This window comes from Balaenoptera ricei, chromosome 5 (assembly GCF_028023285.1).
Source record: "Balaenoptera ricei isolate mBalRic1 chromosome 5, mBalRic1.hap2, whole genome shotgun sequence".
Lineage (NCBI taxonomy): Eukaryota > Metazoa > Chordata > Mammalia > Artiodactyla > Balaenopteridae > Balaenoptera > Balaenoptera ricei.
In genome coordinates, this window is record NC_082643.1 from 105,536,325 (window position 1) to 105,555,149 (window position 18,825).

At 55.8% G+C, this 18,825-nt stretch overlaps 2 protein-coding genes across 4 annotated transcripts in view; one reads left to right on the forward strand and one right to left on the reverse strand.

The window, feature by feature from the left end:
* The window catches only part of NSG1 (neuronal vesicle trafficking associated 1), a 31,157-nt gene extending 14,317 nt beyond the window's left edge, over window positions 1-16,840 (forward strand). Inside the window, exons 4-5 of the mRNA XM_059923341.1 lie at window positions 7,784-7,894; window positions 14,677-16,840. Of these exons, the coding sequence (XP_059779324.1) occupies window positions 7,784-7,894; window positions 14,677-14,877 (312 nt within the window). The 3' untranslated portion in view covers window positions 14,878-16,840. The remainder of the gene's footprint in view (window positions 1-7,783; window positions 7,895-14,676) is intronic.
* STX18 (syntaxin 18) overlaps window positions 16,427-18,825 on the reverse strand; it is a 120,898-nt gene continuing 118,499 nt past the window's right edge. For all 3 annotated transcript variants that reach the window (XM_059923338.1, XM_059923339.1, XM_059923340.1), the window contains 2 exons: window positions 18,153-18,233; window positions 16,427-17,459 (listed from right to left, as the gene is read on the reverse strand). In XM_059923338.1, the coding sequence (XP_059779321.1) occupies window positions 17,364-17,459; window positions 18,153-18,233 (177 nt within the window). In that variant the 3' untranslated portion in view covers window positions 16,427-17,363. The remainder of the gene's footprint in view (window positions 17,460-18,152; window positions 18,234-18,825) is intronic.

Genomic DNA, 18,825 nt, shown 5'->3' on the forward strand with positions numbered 1-18,825 from the left:
CTTGATCATGTCTGCAGAGTCCCTTTTACCATATAAAGTGGCATGTGCAGGTTCCAGGGATTAGGACCTGGATACCTGTAGGGTATCAGCCGGCTTCCCTTGGCCTAGTCATCTCCCGGCCTGGGGTCCGGGTATGGGGATCTCCTGGCCTGGGGTCCGGGTATCGGGGTGTCCCGGTCTGGGGTCCGGGTGTCGGGGTCTCCTGGCGTGGGGGCCGGGTGTCAGGGTCTCCCGGCCTGGGGTCCGGGTGTCGGGGTCTCCCGGCCTGGGGTTCGGGTATGGGGATCTCCTGGTCTGGCGTCCGGGTATCGGGGTGTCCCGGCCTGGGGGCCGGGTGTTGGGGTGTCCCGGCCTGGGGGCCGGGTGTCGGGGTCTCCCGGTCTGGGGTCCGGGTATCGGGATCCTTGGAGGCTCCTGTGATTCTAATACACAGCGCTGTTTGGGCCTTTTCTGTGCTCAGGTCGGGTCACTGAGGTGGCGGCCGCCCCTCCTCTTGTGTGCGCCCCGGGCTCTTCGGCCACCTGGGCGTCCCGTTGTTCCCATTGAAGGTGCTGCCTTTTCAGTGGCTGGGCCTCCGTCACGTGTACAGGAAGGTGCTGGATTTGATGGTCTCCAGGCATCTTCCTTGCTCTGAGGCCGCAGCCCCGAGGGAGTGGGCCTTATGTTGCTCAGTGAGGGGCTGCTCTGCCCAGGTCTCCCGGACTCCCCACTGTAAATGTGGGTGCTCGCCCTTCACAGCTGAGAGGGGACCGAGGGTCAGGGGACAGATGCCCTTTCCAGGGTCACTGCGTGTGTTGGCCGAGCAGGCCTAGAACCCAGGCCCTTGACACACCTTGGGCAGTGGATGGTGGCTTGTCTCTCGGCCAGAGTTTCAGAATTGGCTGAGAGATGGAGCCTCGGGCGATCGGGGCTCTCCAGGGTGCTTACAGCCATGGCCTGTCCCAGGGCCTGGAGGAAACACGTATGTCTGGCTAAGTGATTTCACATTCTGTTCTGGAATATTCTTAGTTGTCTCATGGGGGTGGGAGGTGAGGGAGGTTCATGAAACTCTCCAAACTGGGACAGAGTTTCATTTCACTTGACTCAGGAAATGGTAGATACTGGGTTATGGGGGACACATGTGCTCTCGGTGTCCAGAGAGGCTGGCACGTTCCAGAGCCCTCCGGGAGGCAGCGGGCCTGGCCAGGGCTTTGGTGAGGAGGAGGGAAGGCCGCCAGTCTGGCCATGCTGGGGAAGGGACAAGGGTGACCTTCAGGGGAGGTGAGCCAGGGCTGACCACTCAGGGCCTAAAACAGCCTTGGTGTTAGGGGCTGTGTTAGTTTGCTAGGGCTGCCGGGACAAAGTACATCGACTGGGGGACTCCAACAGCAGAGATGTATCGTCTCCCGGTTCTGGAGGCCAGAGGTCCAAGACTGAGGTGCCGGCAGGGCCGTGCTCCCTCTGAAGCCTCCAGGGGAGAAGACCCTTCCTTGCCTCCTCCTGGCTCCTGGGGCGGGGCGGGGCGTTGCCGGCAGTCCCTGGCTTTCCGTGGCTTGAAGGTGCATCACTCCATCCTCCGTCTTCACGTGGCCATGTGCGTGCACCTCTGGGTCCAGATGTCCCCTTTTCATGACACAGTCATACTGGATTAGGGCTCACCCGATGACCTCAGTTAATTGAATCACACCTGCAAGGACCCTATTTCTAAATGAGGTCACATTCACAGGTGCCAGGCTTAGAACTTCCACTTTTTTGGGGGGGGGGCGGGGCACAATTCAACCTTGACCGGGGTGCAGCACGTGGGGCTGGCAACATGCTCTCGAGCCCTTGATAGCTTTTCATTCTCTTGATAAACGTGTAAGAGTGTGAGGCCTTGTCCCTTCTTCAGAGACAAGATGCGCAGGCCACCTGCTCGTCACACAGGTGGCGGGTGGCAGAGCCGGGATCCAGTTCGGAGCCGGTTGGGGATCTTCCTGGAAAGGCCTGCGGCTCGCTTCTCGGGCCGTGGTGACTGCAGGGGACCCCATGTCATGTAGGGGATGTGAACCCACATTTCTCCCCCCACTCCCCACACGGTGCTCTCCAGCTCCAAGCCGACTCTGGGGCCCGGGAGAGGCCCGGGGTTCACCGAGGCGTGGAGGGGGAGTGGGACAGCCCGCCATTGGGGGCTGGGGTTTGCCATGCCCCATGCCTCCTGCTGACTCTCCGGGGATCTATTCCTTTGCCTTCTCCCTCGGCTGCTCGGGGGACTGTCGTGTTCTTATTTCTCAGTTCTGTGAGCTCCTCGGCCATCGGGCCCAGGAATCCTGGATGGAAGGCCCAGGCCATGTTCCAGGAGGAGGGCCCCGAGGAGGTGGTTCCCCGTGGTCCTGCGGAGAGAGGGGGGTTCTTTTTATACCTAAACAGATGGGGTGCTGTGAACCAAACTCCACGTGGCTTCTGATTCAAGGGATAGGTTAAGGATGCACGTCTCTCCAAGACTTGAGATTATACTCTTTTTTATATTTTTTAATTAAATTAAAAAAAATTTATTTATTTTATTTATTTATTTTTGGCTGCATTGGGTCTTTGTTGCTGTGCGCGGGCTTTCTCTAGTTGTGGCGAGTGGGGGCTACTCTTCGTTGCGGTGCGTGGGCTTCTCATCACGGTGGCTTCTCTTGTTGCGGAGCACGGGCTCTAAGCGCGCGGGCTTCAGTAGTTGTGGCTCGCGGGCTCAGTAGTTGTGGCTCGCGGGCTCTAGAGCGCAGGCTCAGTAGTTGTGGCGCATGGGCTTAGTTGCTCCGTGGCATGTGGGATCTTCCCGGACCAGGGCTCAAACCCGTGTCCCCTGCATTGGCAGGCGGATTCTTAACCACTGCGCCACCAGGGAAGTCCCTATACTCTTTTTAAAAAAATTGAAATGTAGTTGACATATAGCAATATTTCAGTTTCAGCTGTGCAACAGAATGATTCAATATTTGTGTGATTGAGAAATGATCACGCTGTAAGTCTAGTTAACATCTGTCACCACACAGTTACAATATTTTTTCTTGTGATGAGACCTTTTAAGAGCTACTTTCTTAGCAACTTTCAGATACGCAGCACAGTTTTATTAACTATAGTCACCATGCTGTATACTACATCCCCAGGACTTATTTATCTTTAATTGGAAGTGTGTACCTTTTGACCCCCTTCACCCGTTTCCCCTACCCCCCTGCCTCTGGTACCACCATTTTGATCTCTGTATTTATGAGCTCAGTTTTTATTTTTATTTTTTTTAAGATTCCACATATAAGTGAGCTTGAACAGTATTTGTTTTACTTGGTCTGACTTATCTCACTTAGTATAATGCCTTCAAGGTCCACCCATGTTGTTACAAATGGCAAGATTTCCTTCTTTTTATGGCTGAATAATAGTCCGTTGAATATATATTCCACATATTTATCCATTCATCCACTGATGGACACTTAGGTTGCTTCTGTATCTTGGCCATTGTAAATAATGCTGCAGTAAACATGGGGGTGCAGACATCTTTTCAAGTTAGTTTTTTCATTTCCTTCAGATAAATACCCAGAAGTGGGATTGTTGGATCACATGGTAGTTCTTTTTTTTTTTTATAAATCTATTTATTCATTTATTTTTGGCTGTGTTGGGTCTTCATTGCGGTGCACGGGCTTCTCATTGTGGTGGCTTCTCGTTGCGGAGCACAGGCTCTAGGTGCGTGGGCTTCAGTAGTTGTGGCACGTGGGCTCAGTACTTGTGGCTTGCGGGCTTAGTTGTTCCGTGGCATGTGGGATCATCCCGGACCAGGGCTCGAACCTGTGTCCCCTACACTGGCAGGCGGATTCTTAACCACGGCACCACCAGGGAAGTCCCAGTAGTTCTATTTTTAGTTTTTTGAGGAACCTCTGAATTGTTTTCCGTAGTGACCGCACCAGTTGACCTTCCCACCAATATTGCACGAGAGTTTCCTTTTCTCTGTGTCCTTTCTGACCGTTACTGTTTCTTTTCTTTTTGAAAATAGCCATTCTAATAGATGTGAGGTGATATCTCATTATGGTTTTGATTTGCAATTCTCTGATGGTTAGTGATGTTGAGCACCTTTTCATGTACCTGTTGGCCATCTGTATGTCTTCTCTGGAAAAAAGTGCCTATGCAGTTCCTCTGCCCATTCTTTAGTTGGATTCTTTGGTTTTTGCTCTGGAGTTCTATGAGTTCTTTATATATTTTTATATTAACCCCTTATCAGATATATGATTTACAGATATTCCTTCCCATTCAGTAGGTTGCTTTTTAATTTTGTTGATGATTTCCTTTGCTATGCAGAAGCTTTTTAGCTTGATGTAGTCCTGCTTGTTTATTTTTGCTTTTGTTGCTTTTGCTTTTGGGGTCAAATACAACAAATCATTGCCAAGACCAATGTCAAGGAGCTTATCACCTGTGTTTTCTTCTAGGAGTTTTATGGTTTCAGGTCCTACGTTCAAGTCTTTAATCCGTCTTGGGTTAATGTTTGTATATGGTGTTAGTGGTTGAGTTTTATTCTTTTACATGAGGCTCTCCAGTTTTCCCAGCACCATTTATTGAAGAGACTGTTCTTTCCTCGTTTTATATTCTTGGCTCCTTTGTCATAAACTAATTGACCATACACATGTGGGTTTATTTATGGGCTCTCTTCTCTGTTCCATAGTCTATGTGTCTGTTTTTACACCACTACCAGACTGTTTTGAATACCTTTGTGATATAGTTTGAAATCAGGGCACATGATTCCTCCAATTTTCTTCTTCTTAAGATTGCTTTGGCTATTTTATGGTTGACACAAATTGGAAGATAGTTTGTTCTATTTCTGTGAAAAATGAATATGTAATTTTGATAGGGATTGCATTGAATCTGTAGATTGCTTTGGGTAGTGGTAGTGTGGACATTTTAACAATATTAATTCTTCCAATGCATGAGCACAGAATATCTTTCCATTTTTTTGTGTCTTCTTCAATTTTTTTCATCACTGTCTTATAAATAGTTTTCAGTGTACAGGTCTTTTACCTCCTTGGTTAAATTTATTCCTAGATGTTTTATTCTTTGGGATGCAGTTGTAAGTGGGATTGTTTTCTTAATTACTCTTCTGATAGTTCACTTATTAGTGTATAGAAATGCAACAGATTTTTGTATGTTGATTTTGTATCCTGCAACTTTAATTTGTTGATTAGTTCTAACAGTTATTTGGTGGTCTTTAGGGTTTTCTATAGATACTTTGTCATTTGCAAATTGTAACAGTTTTACTTCTTCCTTTCTAATTTGGATGCCTTTTATTTCTTTTTCTTGCCTAATTGTCCTGGCTAGGATTTGTAATACTATGTTAAATAAAATTGGCAAGAGTGGCCATCCCTTTCTTGTTCTGATCTTAGAGGAGAAGCTTTCAGCTTTTCACCATTGAGTATGCTGTTAGCTGTGGGCTTGTCATATATGGTCTTTATTATGTACATTCCCTCTGTACCCACTTGTTGAGAATTTTTGTCATAAATGCATGTTGAATTTTGTCAAATGCTTTTTCTGCATCTGTTGAGATGGTCATATGATTTTTATCCTTCATTTTGTTAATGTGATATGTCACATTGATTTTGTGGATGTTGGAACCATCCTTGCAACCATGGAATGAATCCCACTTGATCATGGTGCATGTATTTAACATATAGTTGAATTCAGTTTGCTAATATTTTATTGAGGAGGACATATTCTAACAGGGCTTCTTAACCTGTTGTGTGCCATGGACCTCTTCTTGGAATAATGTTTTCAAATGCCCAAAATGTAGAGGGTTACGAAGGAGTTCAGTTATTTTAAATACAGCTCTCCCTATGGACAACCCTGCTATTCTAGACTGTGGAAAGAGCTGCTGAAGTGGACCTTGCTGCCCCCAGGGGCCACCAGTGGGTAGCTGGGTCCCAGGCAGGGGAGATTTGGGTGAGCAGTAGTCAGGTGAATGTGGGGAGGGGCTCAGGTAGGATAGGGTGGCGGGCCTGGGGGAGGCTGTGTGGCCTGGGCTGAGAGTCCAGCTCTGCATCTGCCAACTGTGTGACCCGAGTGAGCAAGGGAATGGCTGTGGTGACAGTTGCAGCAACAATAGCAAACACTTCCTTCCAGAGCATCCACTGTGCCTAGGTGCTGTCCTCAGCAGCACAGCATTGAGCCCTCCACCCTCCCACCAGCCCTGGGAGCTGGGTCCTCTCACTGCCATTGGCTGGCAGGAGCCTGGGCCTGGAGGAGTTGGGTGACTTACCCAGAATCTGGCTGCCCCTCCTGGGCGCCGGGCACCAGCAGGGCTGCCACCCCTGTCAGAAAGCCCCTCACATACTCTGCTGCTCCCTCGGCCGCCGCGTGTCCCCAGGGCCACTGCCCCCTCCTTCCTCAGATTCAGCCTCCTTTGTCACCCAGCTCCATACTCAGCTGCCTCTGCGGTCTCCCTGGGCTGCCCACCTGGGCCGGGTGGTCTTGTCCTTGCCCACGTGCTATAGCGGCCACCAGAACCCAGATGGCACCTTCCCTGGGGGTGCTTTGGGCCTTGAGGCAGCCGTGGCGCCACCCGTGTCCCCTTGTCAGACGCAGGCTCCACGTGCAGGCGGGTTGTCCAGACAGGCTGGAGTGGCTAGAGAGGGTGACAGCCCTGACAGCCCAGGTGAGGGGTCACGGGAAGAACAGGGGGTAGAGGACAGAGATGTTGACGGGGACGGACTGCAGAGATGGGCAGGAAGGGCCTCCTTGGGGGTGACACAGAGACTCCTTGCTTGCTTGGGGGTCTGAGGGGCTGTTCCCTGGGTGGGGGACACAGAGGGGACGGGTGTCACCCAGGCTGCAGTGAGCGTGAGCTGGGTGGTTGGAGGTGGGGACTCGTAGCTCGGACAGCAGTGGCCGGTGGCCAGGGTGGCCGTGTGGGGAGAAGAGAGGGAGTAGTGGGGCTGGGCTGGGGGCCTGGGTGCCACTGTTCCTGGTCACACCTCCCGACCTGACCCGCGGGGCGGCCTCTGCACGCCCTTTCAGCCCAGGACACGCTCTCGCCCCTGCCCAGCAGCTCCCAGCGGCCAGGGAGCACCTTCAAGGCCAGATGCAGCATCATTTCGTCCCCCGTGCCCCAGGCCCTGCAGTGGGGAGGTCTCCCATCGCTGGCCCACTCTGCTCATGGGCTGTCATGCATCATCTGCCGACATTACTGAGTACGTCCCGTGGTCCAGCCACGGTGCAGAACGCTGAGTCCCTATGCTAATGGGGACCACCCTCCAGGGTGGGGAGGACAGGCTGTAACTGAACACGCAGGAAACTGTCCAGAGTGGGGGTGATGGGGGCCCGGGAGGGTCTGTCTGTCCTGCTCAGCTGGCCCCAGGTCAAGGGCAGGGCTGGTGTCCAGGGCTCAGGGGTGTCTCTGGAACAGCTGATTAGCCGTTGGCTGATGCATCACTGTGGTGACCCGCGGCATCAGAAGGGCAGCCCACGCCCACAGCTCGATGGTGTGTCCGATGTCCATGAGGCCTGATCGCTGTCTGTACCCCGAGCTCTCTGTGCAAGGCCTGGAATACTAGAAATGGCTAGTTTAAAATGAAGGTGATGCATGCTTGTGGTGAAAAAACGAAGATGGTACAAAAAGTTGTCCAGTGTAAAGTGACTCCGCTGACCGCTCATCACCAGAGGCCTGCCGGTTCTGTGTTGCGTGCCTCCTTCCGGAGACGGTGCCCGTGTACAGTGGCCCGTGGGCCTGTGTGTGTGTCTGTGTGCATCTGTGTGTGGGCGTGTCTGCGTGGCCGCCCCTCAGCCCTGCTGACGGCCCCGCCCCCGCCCACAGGTGTCCGTGCTGGTGCTCTTTGCCCTGGCCTTCCTCACCTGTGTCGTCTTCCTGGTCGTCTACAAGGTGTACAAGTATGACCGTGCCTGCCCCGACGGCTTCGTCCTCAAGGTAAGCCCCCCCTCCCCTGGGCCCCCAATGCCTTTGCGCCTCGTCCCCCCGCGTGACTCATGACTGGGCTGGAGCGGCAGGGGCAGTGAGGGGGCCTGGCAGAAGCTCCCCATGGGGACCCTGGGGGCAGGGAAGCGGGGTCACGGCGGGGCCTGTGAAAGGGAGGCTCCTGTCTGCAGGCCCAGCACATCCCCTGGGGGGGGCAGAGAGTGATGAGGGGACATGCCAGGAAGCAGAGGTCCCGGGAGAGGAAGACCTGCACCGCCACTCGGGTTTGGGAGCAGGGCCGGGCGACCCCAGCCCCCCGACCACAGACCCTGGTCTGCCCGCCATGCCGCTGGGCTCTCCACGCTCGATGCTCGCTTTGCTGATGTGATGCCTCCTTCCCCAAAGGCTACAAGTGGCAGAGAAGCAGACACATGGGGCCGCAGGATTAAGGGGAGAAAAATAAGGGAGGGGGTGGGGTGAAGGGAGAAGCAGGAGGAGTGAAACGCACGGGCCGTGGACTTGCTCCCGTGTCCCGTACACTCAGCACCTGGGCCCCCTTTTGGTTCTGAACTTCCCAGAGCCAGTGCGAAGAGGAAAACATGATCGGTCCCAGGATTTGGCGCTGCTGGAATGAAAGCAGAACCCCGTCGTGTGTGCTACTGGGCACGAGCAGAACAAGCCCGGTTGCCCGCTGCCACTGGGCGGCTGCGGTTTGGGTGCTGCTGATGTGAGGGACACAGGCCCTTGTATGGGTTCCTCCTTCCACAGCTTCAAGGCTTCTGACACTTGAGCCGTTCTGCGCGCGGGACAAAACATGTGTTTTGTGCCCACCACGTGAGAGGCCCGTGAGGGCGCCGTGCAGGGACCTGGGGAAGGGCGTCTGGGCAGGGGGAAGCCCCCGGCCCCTTCCACCAGCCCGTGCACACCCCGGGCTGGGGCTGGAGGACTTATGATCTGTTTGGAGGCTCTGGAGACACCATGGTTTAAAGGAGGCTGATCCAGAGGGCTGGGACTTCGAGGAGGGCAGCACATGAGCTGATGCTGGAGGACAGCAGGGCTGACCCAGGTGGGCGAGGGGAGGAGCGGGGCACAGGTGCTGGCTGGGCCAGTCCGTACGTGGTCCTTGTTGGGGAAGAGCCGGCTGTGGCCAGACTGGAGTGCCGGCCAGAGGCCCCTGGAGGAGAGGGAGGTGATGGGATGGTCACTCGGGTGGCTGGGGAGGCTGCAGATTGGAAGGGAGTGACAGGAGGCAGTGAGACGGCCCAGGAGGCTGCTGCAGGCGACCAGGGAAGAGATGGGGGTCTAGACCGGTCTGGGTGCTGCGGATGGAACAGGAGTGAATCTGGGAGGCAGGGGTGGGGCAGGGGGGGAGGACCTGAGGTCAAGGAGGAGGAGCCAAGGTGACGCAGGAGCCATGCCCTGATGGAACCCGGGTGCACGGAGGACCACTTCCCTGGGGACTGGAGTCCTCGTCCAGGCAGACGGCTCCCATACCTGCGGCCACAGCCCCACCAGGAGGATGCAGGGCTTCCTTCCGGGCTCGTTCTCTCTGTGCCCGAGGCAGAGGGAGGAGTGGGCCCAAACTGCCTTCCCCGTACTGCAAGGCCAGGTTCTGCTGGATAACCTGGTCCAGGTGGAGCCAGGGAGATGAGGCCTAGTCCTCGGACTCACAGCAGCGTTGGACGGCAGGTGTGTGCATGTTTACAAGGCTCTGCAGGTGGTTCCGGTGCACAGCCAGCCTTGGGAATTTAGAGCCCCTGAGAGACTGTTCTGCCTCTGGGGACTTGGCATTTTCCACTGGCATCTAATGGGTGGTGTCCTTCCTGGAGAACGTCACTGGGAGGGCCGGGGAGCTGCTGCCCTGTATCCCACGGCCCTCGGGCTAAGGCTGGAGAAAGGAAGGTGTGAGCGTGTGTGTCCCCTTCCTCCCTCCTTTCTGCGTGTTCGTACATGTGCATCACATGCCACCACCCGACAGTTTACAAGGGGCTTTTAACTAAGATCTCTGATGCTCCCAGAAACCCTGTGGGGTAGATGCCATCAGACCCCCTTTTACCAACAGGAAGTTGAGTACAGAGACGTCGTACCCAAAGTCTCACCCTGCACTTCCTTCTTTATTCGGCATGTATTTATTAACTGCCGCCTCCTGTGTGCGTGGTGGGGTGCTGGGCGTGCCGCGGGGCACAGGATGTGTCGGGGGCCTGCCCTCGGAGCTCATGTTGCAGCAGCAAGCCAGCAGATCGATGTGCAGATGATGTGGATGCTGCCACGAGTTAGGCAAGCAGGAGTACGTGGTGACCGCGTGCCTGTGGCCACCCCTTCCTGGGGGAGCACGGCGCTCGTCCGGGCTGGGGTCCGAATGAGCGGGGGGCGCTGGCGCGGACCTGCTGTGGGCTGGGCTTGTGCTGAGGACAGACTGGGCCGGGCCTGCTGACCCCGGGACCCGAGGGAAGGGCTGACGGGCACAGGCGCCTGAGCTTCTGGGATGCGCAGAGGGGCGCGGGCCAGCCTCTTGCAGGGGGCCCCAAGCTGAGGAGTGTCACGAGGGGATTTAAAAAGGCAGATGTGGGCTGGGGAGGATCGTAGGGTTCTGCTTTATTATTATTTTTTTAAACCATGAAGTCACTGGATGAGTGTTACAGAAAGGTCTTAACATAATGGGAGAAAACTGCCCCAGACCCTACAAGGTGTTTCCAGATGGGTGCTCCCCGTAGACTGACTTTTCTCTCAGGGAGCTTACATGTAAGGTTTAATGGCCAGGCCTCCTGGACTGTGGGCCAGGGCTGTTGGGACACTTTCCTGGGTTCCCTCACCTGTCCAGTTATCGTTTCATGTTAGAGGCTCTGTGACCTCCCTGAGCTCACCCATGGCTGACATGTGTTTCTGCTGGGGTCTCTCCAGCCAAAGGGGGCAGGTCGCAGCTTCCCCGGAGCTCCCACCCTACCCTACTCCCGCGTGGCTCCCGGACACCCCTGGAAGCCGTCTTCCCCCGGGGCCTTGCCTGCCGCCAGCAGCGCCTCCCCCGCACCCCCGTCTTACAGCCTCGCTGTGTGGGTGGCAGCGGGACCGTCTGTCCTGGTTGCCTGGCGGGCAGGGCTGCCCCATCCCATCTGGAGGCCTGTCCTAGCCTGGAGCAGAGTCACTCACTGCCCAGCAGGTGTTGGTGGCCTCAGAACGTCTTGCCAGACCCTGTGCTGGTGGCAAGGACAGAGTGAAGGAGAGGTGGCAGTGCAGGTGGGGGAGGAGGGTGGCCGCTGGCCTGCTGGACAGGGGCCAGTTCACCTGGAGGGCCGGCCCTGGGCTGAACAGACGGTTTGCCCCTGCAGAGTGGCCCGGCTGCCCAGTGCCCAGGCGTGGCCGGGGTCAGGACGCCGATGACGGAAGGGCATGACCTCAGCGGTGCCCCTGTGGGCTTTTAATCTTTTCTGTCTGCTGTGCTGCGCTGGCTGCAGTCCTCACGGCAGCCCGGGGAAGTGACTCATCAGCCCCTTTCTATAAACGAGGGAACTGAGGCTCAGGCAGACCGTGACCTCGGCCTGTAACGTGAGCTCCCGCTCCTGCCGGCCTCAGCCCGCAGATTCGCTGCATGGAGCTGTGCCGGGCCGTAAACACACTGCGTCCCTTTGTCATTTCTCTCCTGGAAGTAGCTAGCTGGCAGGTGTTTCTAGTCTGTATTTCAGGGTCAGTGACCTGGTGAGGAGACCAGTTCTCTGTGGGGCAGGGCGGTATCAGGGCTGCGGGGAAAGCACGCGTTTATTATTTTCCCCTTCCATCTTCACTAAACCAGCGGCAGTGAGCCATGCATCTCTGAGGAGAGGCCCTGGCTCAGGGAACAGAGGCGGATGGATGGATTTGCTGTCAAATTCAACTTATTTATAAACCTCTGCCAGATCCCAGAGCTCTCTAAACCCCCCTGCCCCCAAACCACGTCCCATCCTTCACCACCTGCCATCCTCCCAGACCCATGAGTGATGAAATAGCAGCCAGGTGGGCCAGGGCTGGACCAGGCATGACGTCATCACATCCGCTAATAACCATGCCAGGTAGCGCTGCCCTCCCTCTGCCGAGTGGCCACACCTGCCCCTTCCTAGTGTGAGCAGCAGAGCTGGATCCTGATTGGAGGCCACGGGGTGGGCACGGGGCTGCAGGGCCAGGTTCCGCAGGGCCTGTGGTATCCCCAGGGCCTGGCCCAGAACTGGCGTGAGCGGCTCTGCCCCCGATGGGCAGCCCACCTGTGGGAGAGCCTGTTAACCTCAGGCTGACACTCCTTTTCGCAGACACAGGGCTGGTGACCCCTGTAAGAACCATCCGGACGGAGAGGGAGCTCACTCACTTACAGGTGGAACAGGAGGCCCTGGGTCACACTCGGTCAGGCCTCTACATTGGCTCAAATGGGAGCTTTTCTAAGACCGAGATGTGGTCGCTTCTCTCCTCCACAAATCATCTGTTCGGCTCTGTGTGGCTGCTCCTGATACCAGGCAAATGGACCTGCACAGCGGGGAGGCCTCCGGGTCCAGTGGGTGACGTGCCCGCCTGGTGCCCGAAGAGGGCCTGACGAAGGCTGTGGCATTCACTGGGTTTCCCTGGTCCTGGCCTCAGCAGCACCTCCCGGGCAGCACCTCCCCCCTCCAGCCCAGCCCCCTTAGCCCTGTGGACAGAGCTCCGCCACACCCACCTCTGAGGATGCTGAGAGCCGAGCCGGGACCGGGGGGGCTGGGCTGGGGCCTGAGGAACGCTGGCTGAACTTGAAGCTGCCAGGGGGTACAGTCCTGCTCCGGCACCCCGGGGGGACCTCACTGCCTTGTTTCTCACTGTTCTGCCTTTGGGCTGAGCAGTCACCATCGACAGCTTTGCGGGTGGCAGGGCGACGTCTGGAGTGCACTGAGCAGAGGCCCGGGTTGGAGCTCGGTTCCCACACTGCCCTGTGGTCCCTTCCCCTCTCTGGGTCTCACTTGCTGTGACTGAAATGGGACTAACAGATCTCAGCTCACAGGGAGACATTGTGCCCGGAAGGCACTAGGCCACCTGTCAGAAGGAACCAGTGTGGTGGCAGGGCTGGGATGTGGAGACGGGCCTTGGGTCTGCAGAAAGACCCCAAGGAGCAGCCCCTTAACAGGGAGACAGAGCTAATCTGCCTTTAGCTTCCGGAGGCTGAAGAAACCCGGGTCGGGCAGGGACAGGGCTCCCAGAGGAGGTCCCCCCGTGCATCCCAGGCTGGCGCCCACGTCCCCAGGGCAGTAGCCGCCACCGGCCATCCTGGTGACCATCAGGGACTCTGTCACGGTCTCCATGCTGGGCTCACCCAGAGAGGCAGAGGAGCGCGTCGAGCAGCGGGGTGTCCTGCTGGGCCCCAGGAGTTGGTAGAATCCTGGCTGCGCTCTTGCCAGCGAGGTGGCCTTGGCTGAGATGCTGCTCGGGGGTTGCGAGCCGGACCCTGCGGGCGGTGCTGGGAATCGGGGGGTTTAAAAGTCTCCCTGGTGACTGTGAAGGTAGCCAAGGCCCAGGACCCTTGTAACTGCAGTCTCCCTTTACTGTGTGACAGGAAGACCTTGGCGTTCCTGTAATGCTTTGGTTGCTTAGAGACACAGGCAATGTGCCTTCTGCCAGATGGAAGGTTTCTCTCTCTCTCTCTCATTAAAGCCGCAGCTGGCAGGCAGTGGGGCTCCCTGAGGTCTTCCTGGAGCCCCGATTCTGTCGTGTTGCGCTGCCGGCCCCCAGGGTGTTGTCCCTCTCCAGGCAGGTTAGTCCAGCGATCAAAGCCGCTGAGAGAAGGGCGCAGTGGAGGGCAGGCAGCTTCCCTGTGGGGCGCCCCAGAACTTGCTCCTGTCACAGCCCCGCACACCCCGTTGGCCAGAAGTTAGCCCCATGGCTTCTACTGGCTGCCGGGAGGGCTGAGAAGCGTGTTGCGAGCTGGGCACCACGCGCCCCGCCTGCTGCTGGGAGAAGGGTGGGGGGAGGCAGAGTGCAGCCCGCGACCCCTTCCTCAGGGCCTGGCGAGCGACGTGTGGAGACGGGGTGGGCGGCGGCTTAGCCCGGCTGCTGGATGGACACGGGAAGGCAGCCTGACTTTTTGGGGGCCCTAGACCCCCGGTGAGCGGACGAGAGCTAGGGACTGACCTCCCCACCCCCGGCCTCCCCAGGGTTCCACGGGCTGTAGGGAAGTGCCTCTCCCTTAGCGGACAGCTGCCCCCCGAGAGCCCCCCCACCCTCAAGTGCCCTCATGGGGTCCTCGTGGCTTCCTGGGCTCTCTGGATCGCAAGGTCACACTCACAGCTCCCTACCAGGCCCTTGCAGGTTGTGTGTCCTGACCCCCCGACCCTTGCCTTCTCCCCAGCGTTTGTGCCCTGCGGCTCCTCACCCTCTGCTCTGGCCGCGGGCCTCTCTTCAGCCTGCGTCCCCTTCCTCCTGCCCCGAGGACCGGCTCCTTTGGGTCAAGTGCCCCCCAACCCCTGCTCCCAGGAGCCTTTCTGACTCCCCTTCCTTCACTGTTTGAATATGTTGCTTCTGGTGGACATGTCAGAAGTTCCATTGTTTTCTAGGAGATTTAAAATAAATGGCACCGAGTGTAAGCTCTTTAAAGAAGCAGGAAGGCCCGCTGTGTAAGTCCCGTCGCCACGGCCTTGTACAGACGTCCATCCTGTTGCCATGCGATCAGTGTCAGGCAGTCAGCTCATCTCTGAGTCTCCTCCAAGCCCAGGGAGGTGCTCGGTGACCACGGGTTGGGTGCTGCCTGGAGACTCACGGGCCTGCCTCCTGCATCGGTGCGTGCGTCTCAGGGGCCGCTTGTCTTTCAGAACACCCAGTGCATCCCAGAAGGCTTGGAGAGCTACTATGCGGAGCAGGACTCCAACGCCCGGGAGAAATTTTACACCGTCATCAACCACTACAACCTGGCCAAGCAGAGCATCACCCGCTCGGTGTCACCGTGGATGTCAGTTCTGTCGGAAGAGAAGCTCTCAGAGCAGGAGACTGAGGCTGCTGAGAAATCCGCTTAGCGAGATGGGCAGGTTCCTTACAGTGTCACTTGAAGGTAACAAAGGGACTTTGAGGGACATTTCATTAGATATAATTACCGACAATTTAGAGGTTACTCATGTATGGTGCAACTGCTTCTGTTTGCTAATGCTGCTCTGCAAATACAGCTTGCTGCAGACCACCCACGGGCATAAAATCAAGTGCATATCAGCATTGCTTAAAGAGCTCTGACACCACTTTCCATGGTAAAGAATCTTAATTTAGCGACTTTACTGGGATTTATTGGATGCTGTCAAAAAATAAATTTACACTGGGTATGCAAGGGGTTCGGACTTCAGATAAATGATGCATTTTGTGGGATTGATTTTTTTTTTTTAAAACCACCTTACCGTTTGCAAACCTTACACCATAGCCATATCTAGAGTGATCCCTTGCTTTCCTAAGAGCAAGCTGTACTGCACGTTTCTTCCCACCTCCCGCCAATGGCAATAGTGCCAATGGTCAAGATGCACCATAGTGAGCGTCAGAGGGAAGGAAGGAAAGATGCCATCAGGTCGCAGTTGTGCCCTCGCCTGCCCCATGCTCTCTCCTGAGTGCGCAGGCGCTGCAGCAGGTCGGCTCGGGCAGGGGTCACTGCTGCAGGCAGAACGCTGCCTCTCGGTACAGAGGGCGCCCGCTGGGCAGGGGAGCCGTGTTTCCCTCAGTGCACGTGGACTGGGTCAGAGCATGTGAGGTGGGGACTCTGGGAAGAGGGGACCCTGGGCCACAGGCTGCAGAACCCGTCTCCCTGTAGCTAGTCCGTCTGCTCTGTGATGGGCTGAGTAGGAATGAAACCTACCGGCCCTTTTGTTCACATCTATTATGAATAAGTTTGCACCGACAGCCGTATTAGCTACTTAGTTTTAAAACAATTAGCTGGGTGAGAAAAGTGAAAGTGTAATTGCTGGTAAGCCAAGGCTACTTTAATTTTTATTTTGTGGGACAGATGTAACTCCTTTGATGTAAGAAACAGGCAGGAAAGGCTGGGGGCGGGGGGCTGGCGTCACACCTTGGAAGTCCAATTATGACATTTTCATTCACAATCTTTGTAAGACAATTATGTTTCAACCTGAATCTTGACATTAAAGTATATGTTTACAAAATTGTCAGTTAGATAAACTAAGTGTGTAAGATGATTAAATAGAAAAAAAGACGTTCATGGACATTTTCTTCCATGTTATTTACATGTGTTGTTTCTGGTGGACATGTCAAAAGTTTCACTGTTTTTTTACATCAAAAATAAATGACAAATAGTGCAAGATCTGTTGAGAACAAGCATGGTGGTCATGGCCAACTCCATTACTGTTTCCTGAAACGTGCTTCCAAAACATACAGTATATATTTTATTACCAAGGGTGTTTGGACACAACGACCATGACCTTGGAGCAGTGGGTGGGCACAGAGTCGTGGATGTTGTGAAGCTGTGCCGACGCATAAGAGCAATAACTACGTGCCAGAACTTCTTCTATGTAGAGATAACATCTATCAGCAAATTCCAGCCCATGTCAATGCAGTGCCAAGGCAACCCTATTTGTATTTTCTAGGAGACATGTATTTTATTGACTGTAAGCTCATTCACATGTAACTTTTGACATTTTCACTCTGTGCAAATAAAGAACACAGGACCCCTGTGGTGCTCCCCGGACTGTCTGTGCAGAGCCCTCGAACCCACACCCTGGGGCCCATGCGCACCGGGCGCTTTCTGCACAGGTGTGGCTGCAGGTGCCTTGTGCCTGAGTACAAGCAGGCGTTCCTGATTCCTGGGGCTCGGGTGGGTGGAGCGGCCCAGGTCCTTCTCTGGACGAAGCTCCGTGGGCCCCAGTGGCTGGAAGTCGGGCCTTCCCCACCCCCTGCCCACCCATCAGGAGAGTGTTGGGGGCAGCAGTTCTGGGGGGAGCCAGGCCCCGTCCCCACACTTCTTCCTGGACAGGAGGCAGGTGGGCACGCCCTGACTTTCTAACCTTGGACCCACCAACAATACATTAAATGGCTGTAGCTATATTTACTAGACTCACAGGGCGAGGCGAAGGTGACATCTTTTCTACCGCACGACAAGTCTGTGTATCAGTTGGCTGAGGCAGACAGGAAGCCACAGGAAACGATCCATCATCTGCTGTGAGGAGGTACTGGCCAGCGCTCTTCCTGCTGCCACCGGGAGGGAAAGGCCGGCGCCTCCTCTAAGCCTGAGACGTCTGTGGAGCAGGAGGCCCGCGTGCCCCGCACCCCGGGGCAGCCCCGTCAGGTGCAGGAATAATCACCCTCCCGGTTCCTTTCTTCTGGCCTCGGGATTGCGACGCAGACCACTTTTAGTTGTGTTGTTTTCTTTTTCAGCTACTGAATGGGCTTAAAACCACAAGTCGGGTGTCCCTTTTGTGAGTACATATCTCAGTGCCCCCTCCCCCCCGATGGCTCCAATGCCAGGGGCCACGACAGCACGCCCAGCGCGCCGTCTGCCGGGTGTGGCCGCCTAGCTGTCGTACCAGTCGAGGAAGAGCAGGGAGAAGGAGCACATCACCAGGAAGAAGAGCACCCACACGCGGAAGCCAGCGTTGTTCTTGATGGCCTGGGGGGCGGGGCACAGGGGCTTTGGTTTGAAAGGCTCTCAGCGGCCGCGTGTGTCTGCACGTGCTTTCCCTGCGAGGCTGTAACTGTGTGGACGGCTCAAGCCTAGGCTTACCTTGCACAGACGGCTTAATTATTAAGCAAAACCAAAAAGTGGGTTTAAAGTCTGTTAGACAAATGGGCTGCATCTCCCTCTCTGGTTAGTCATCATGTGGAGATCATGCACAATTCTCCCAGGAAAAATGGCTCACGTCCACCCCAGGGTTAAACCCACACAGACAGGATCGGAGCGTGTGTCCACTACCCTGACGTGTGTTTCCTAGTAATGCGATGGCAGTGGTCCAAGAACGGTCCCACGTCAACCCGAACCTGAGGACTGCACTCAGAAAATAAAGTCCACTCAACAGAGTCTACTGCGGTGGCCCTGTAAACAGCGACCAGGGCTCTGGGTCCTTGGAGGGGGTCCAACAAGCCTCTCCTGTGGGGCCCAGCCTGGACTTAGGGAGGGACCCCTGCGCCCCAGCTGGCTCCTCTGCAGGGCAGTGGGTGGGGTCCTGGGCCTGGCAGGGTGGAACGGGCCCATCCAGTGCACAGTCCTGAGACCAGCCCTGTGCACGGGGCCCTGACCGGGTGGACACTACTGCCTGGACTCAGCGCCCCTCCAAATCGGACACGGTGCCCCGAGAGTACCCACCTCTCTGATGTCTTCATTGCCCTCCTTGATATTCTCAGTTGCTCCTACTACTAATTGGTGAATACTGTCAATCTCAGCTTCCTGTCGGGGAAGAGAACAGCAGATAAATACAGCCGCCGCCTCCTTCGCCGAGTGTATGTCACGATAGAAACAGTAGCTGCCACTTACTAAGTGCTGGGGCTCTACCCACCATGAACCCATGGGTCCTCATAGCACCCGACAGGTAGGCAGCACTCTGATTTACAAGAGGGGAACTTAAAGCATAGAGAAGCCCAGAGTCACGCAGCACCCAAGCTGCAGGACTGGGACTGGACCTGGTGCCCGTGCTCCCTCCACGCCGGCTGGCTGCCTTCCTCCACTCACTGGACGGGAAGAGTTCAATCGCAGAGTGGCCACCACATGCCAGGGGCTTCGAAGCACATGTGGCTTTAAAACATACATGCTAGCTTCAAAATGGCACTTTGTATATCACCATTTTCTCTCTCTCTTAAAAAAAAAAAAAAAAGCTAAAACTTAAAAATCAAAATGGTATGCAGGATGTTTGCAAAAATTTTACTGCAAATACTTGGAAAGCTTAAACATGGGATCCTGGGCTTCCACACGAGTGGCTTGCACCCCTGCACCGGCTGTGACCCACACTGCGGTCTAAGGAGCAGGACTGTCTCTCCCTCTG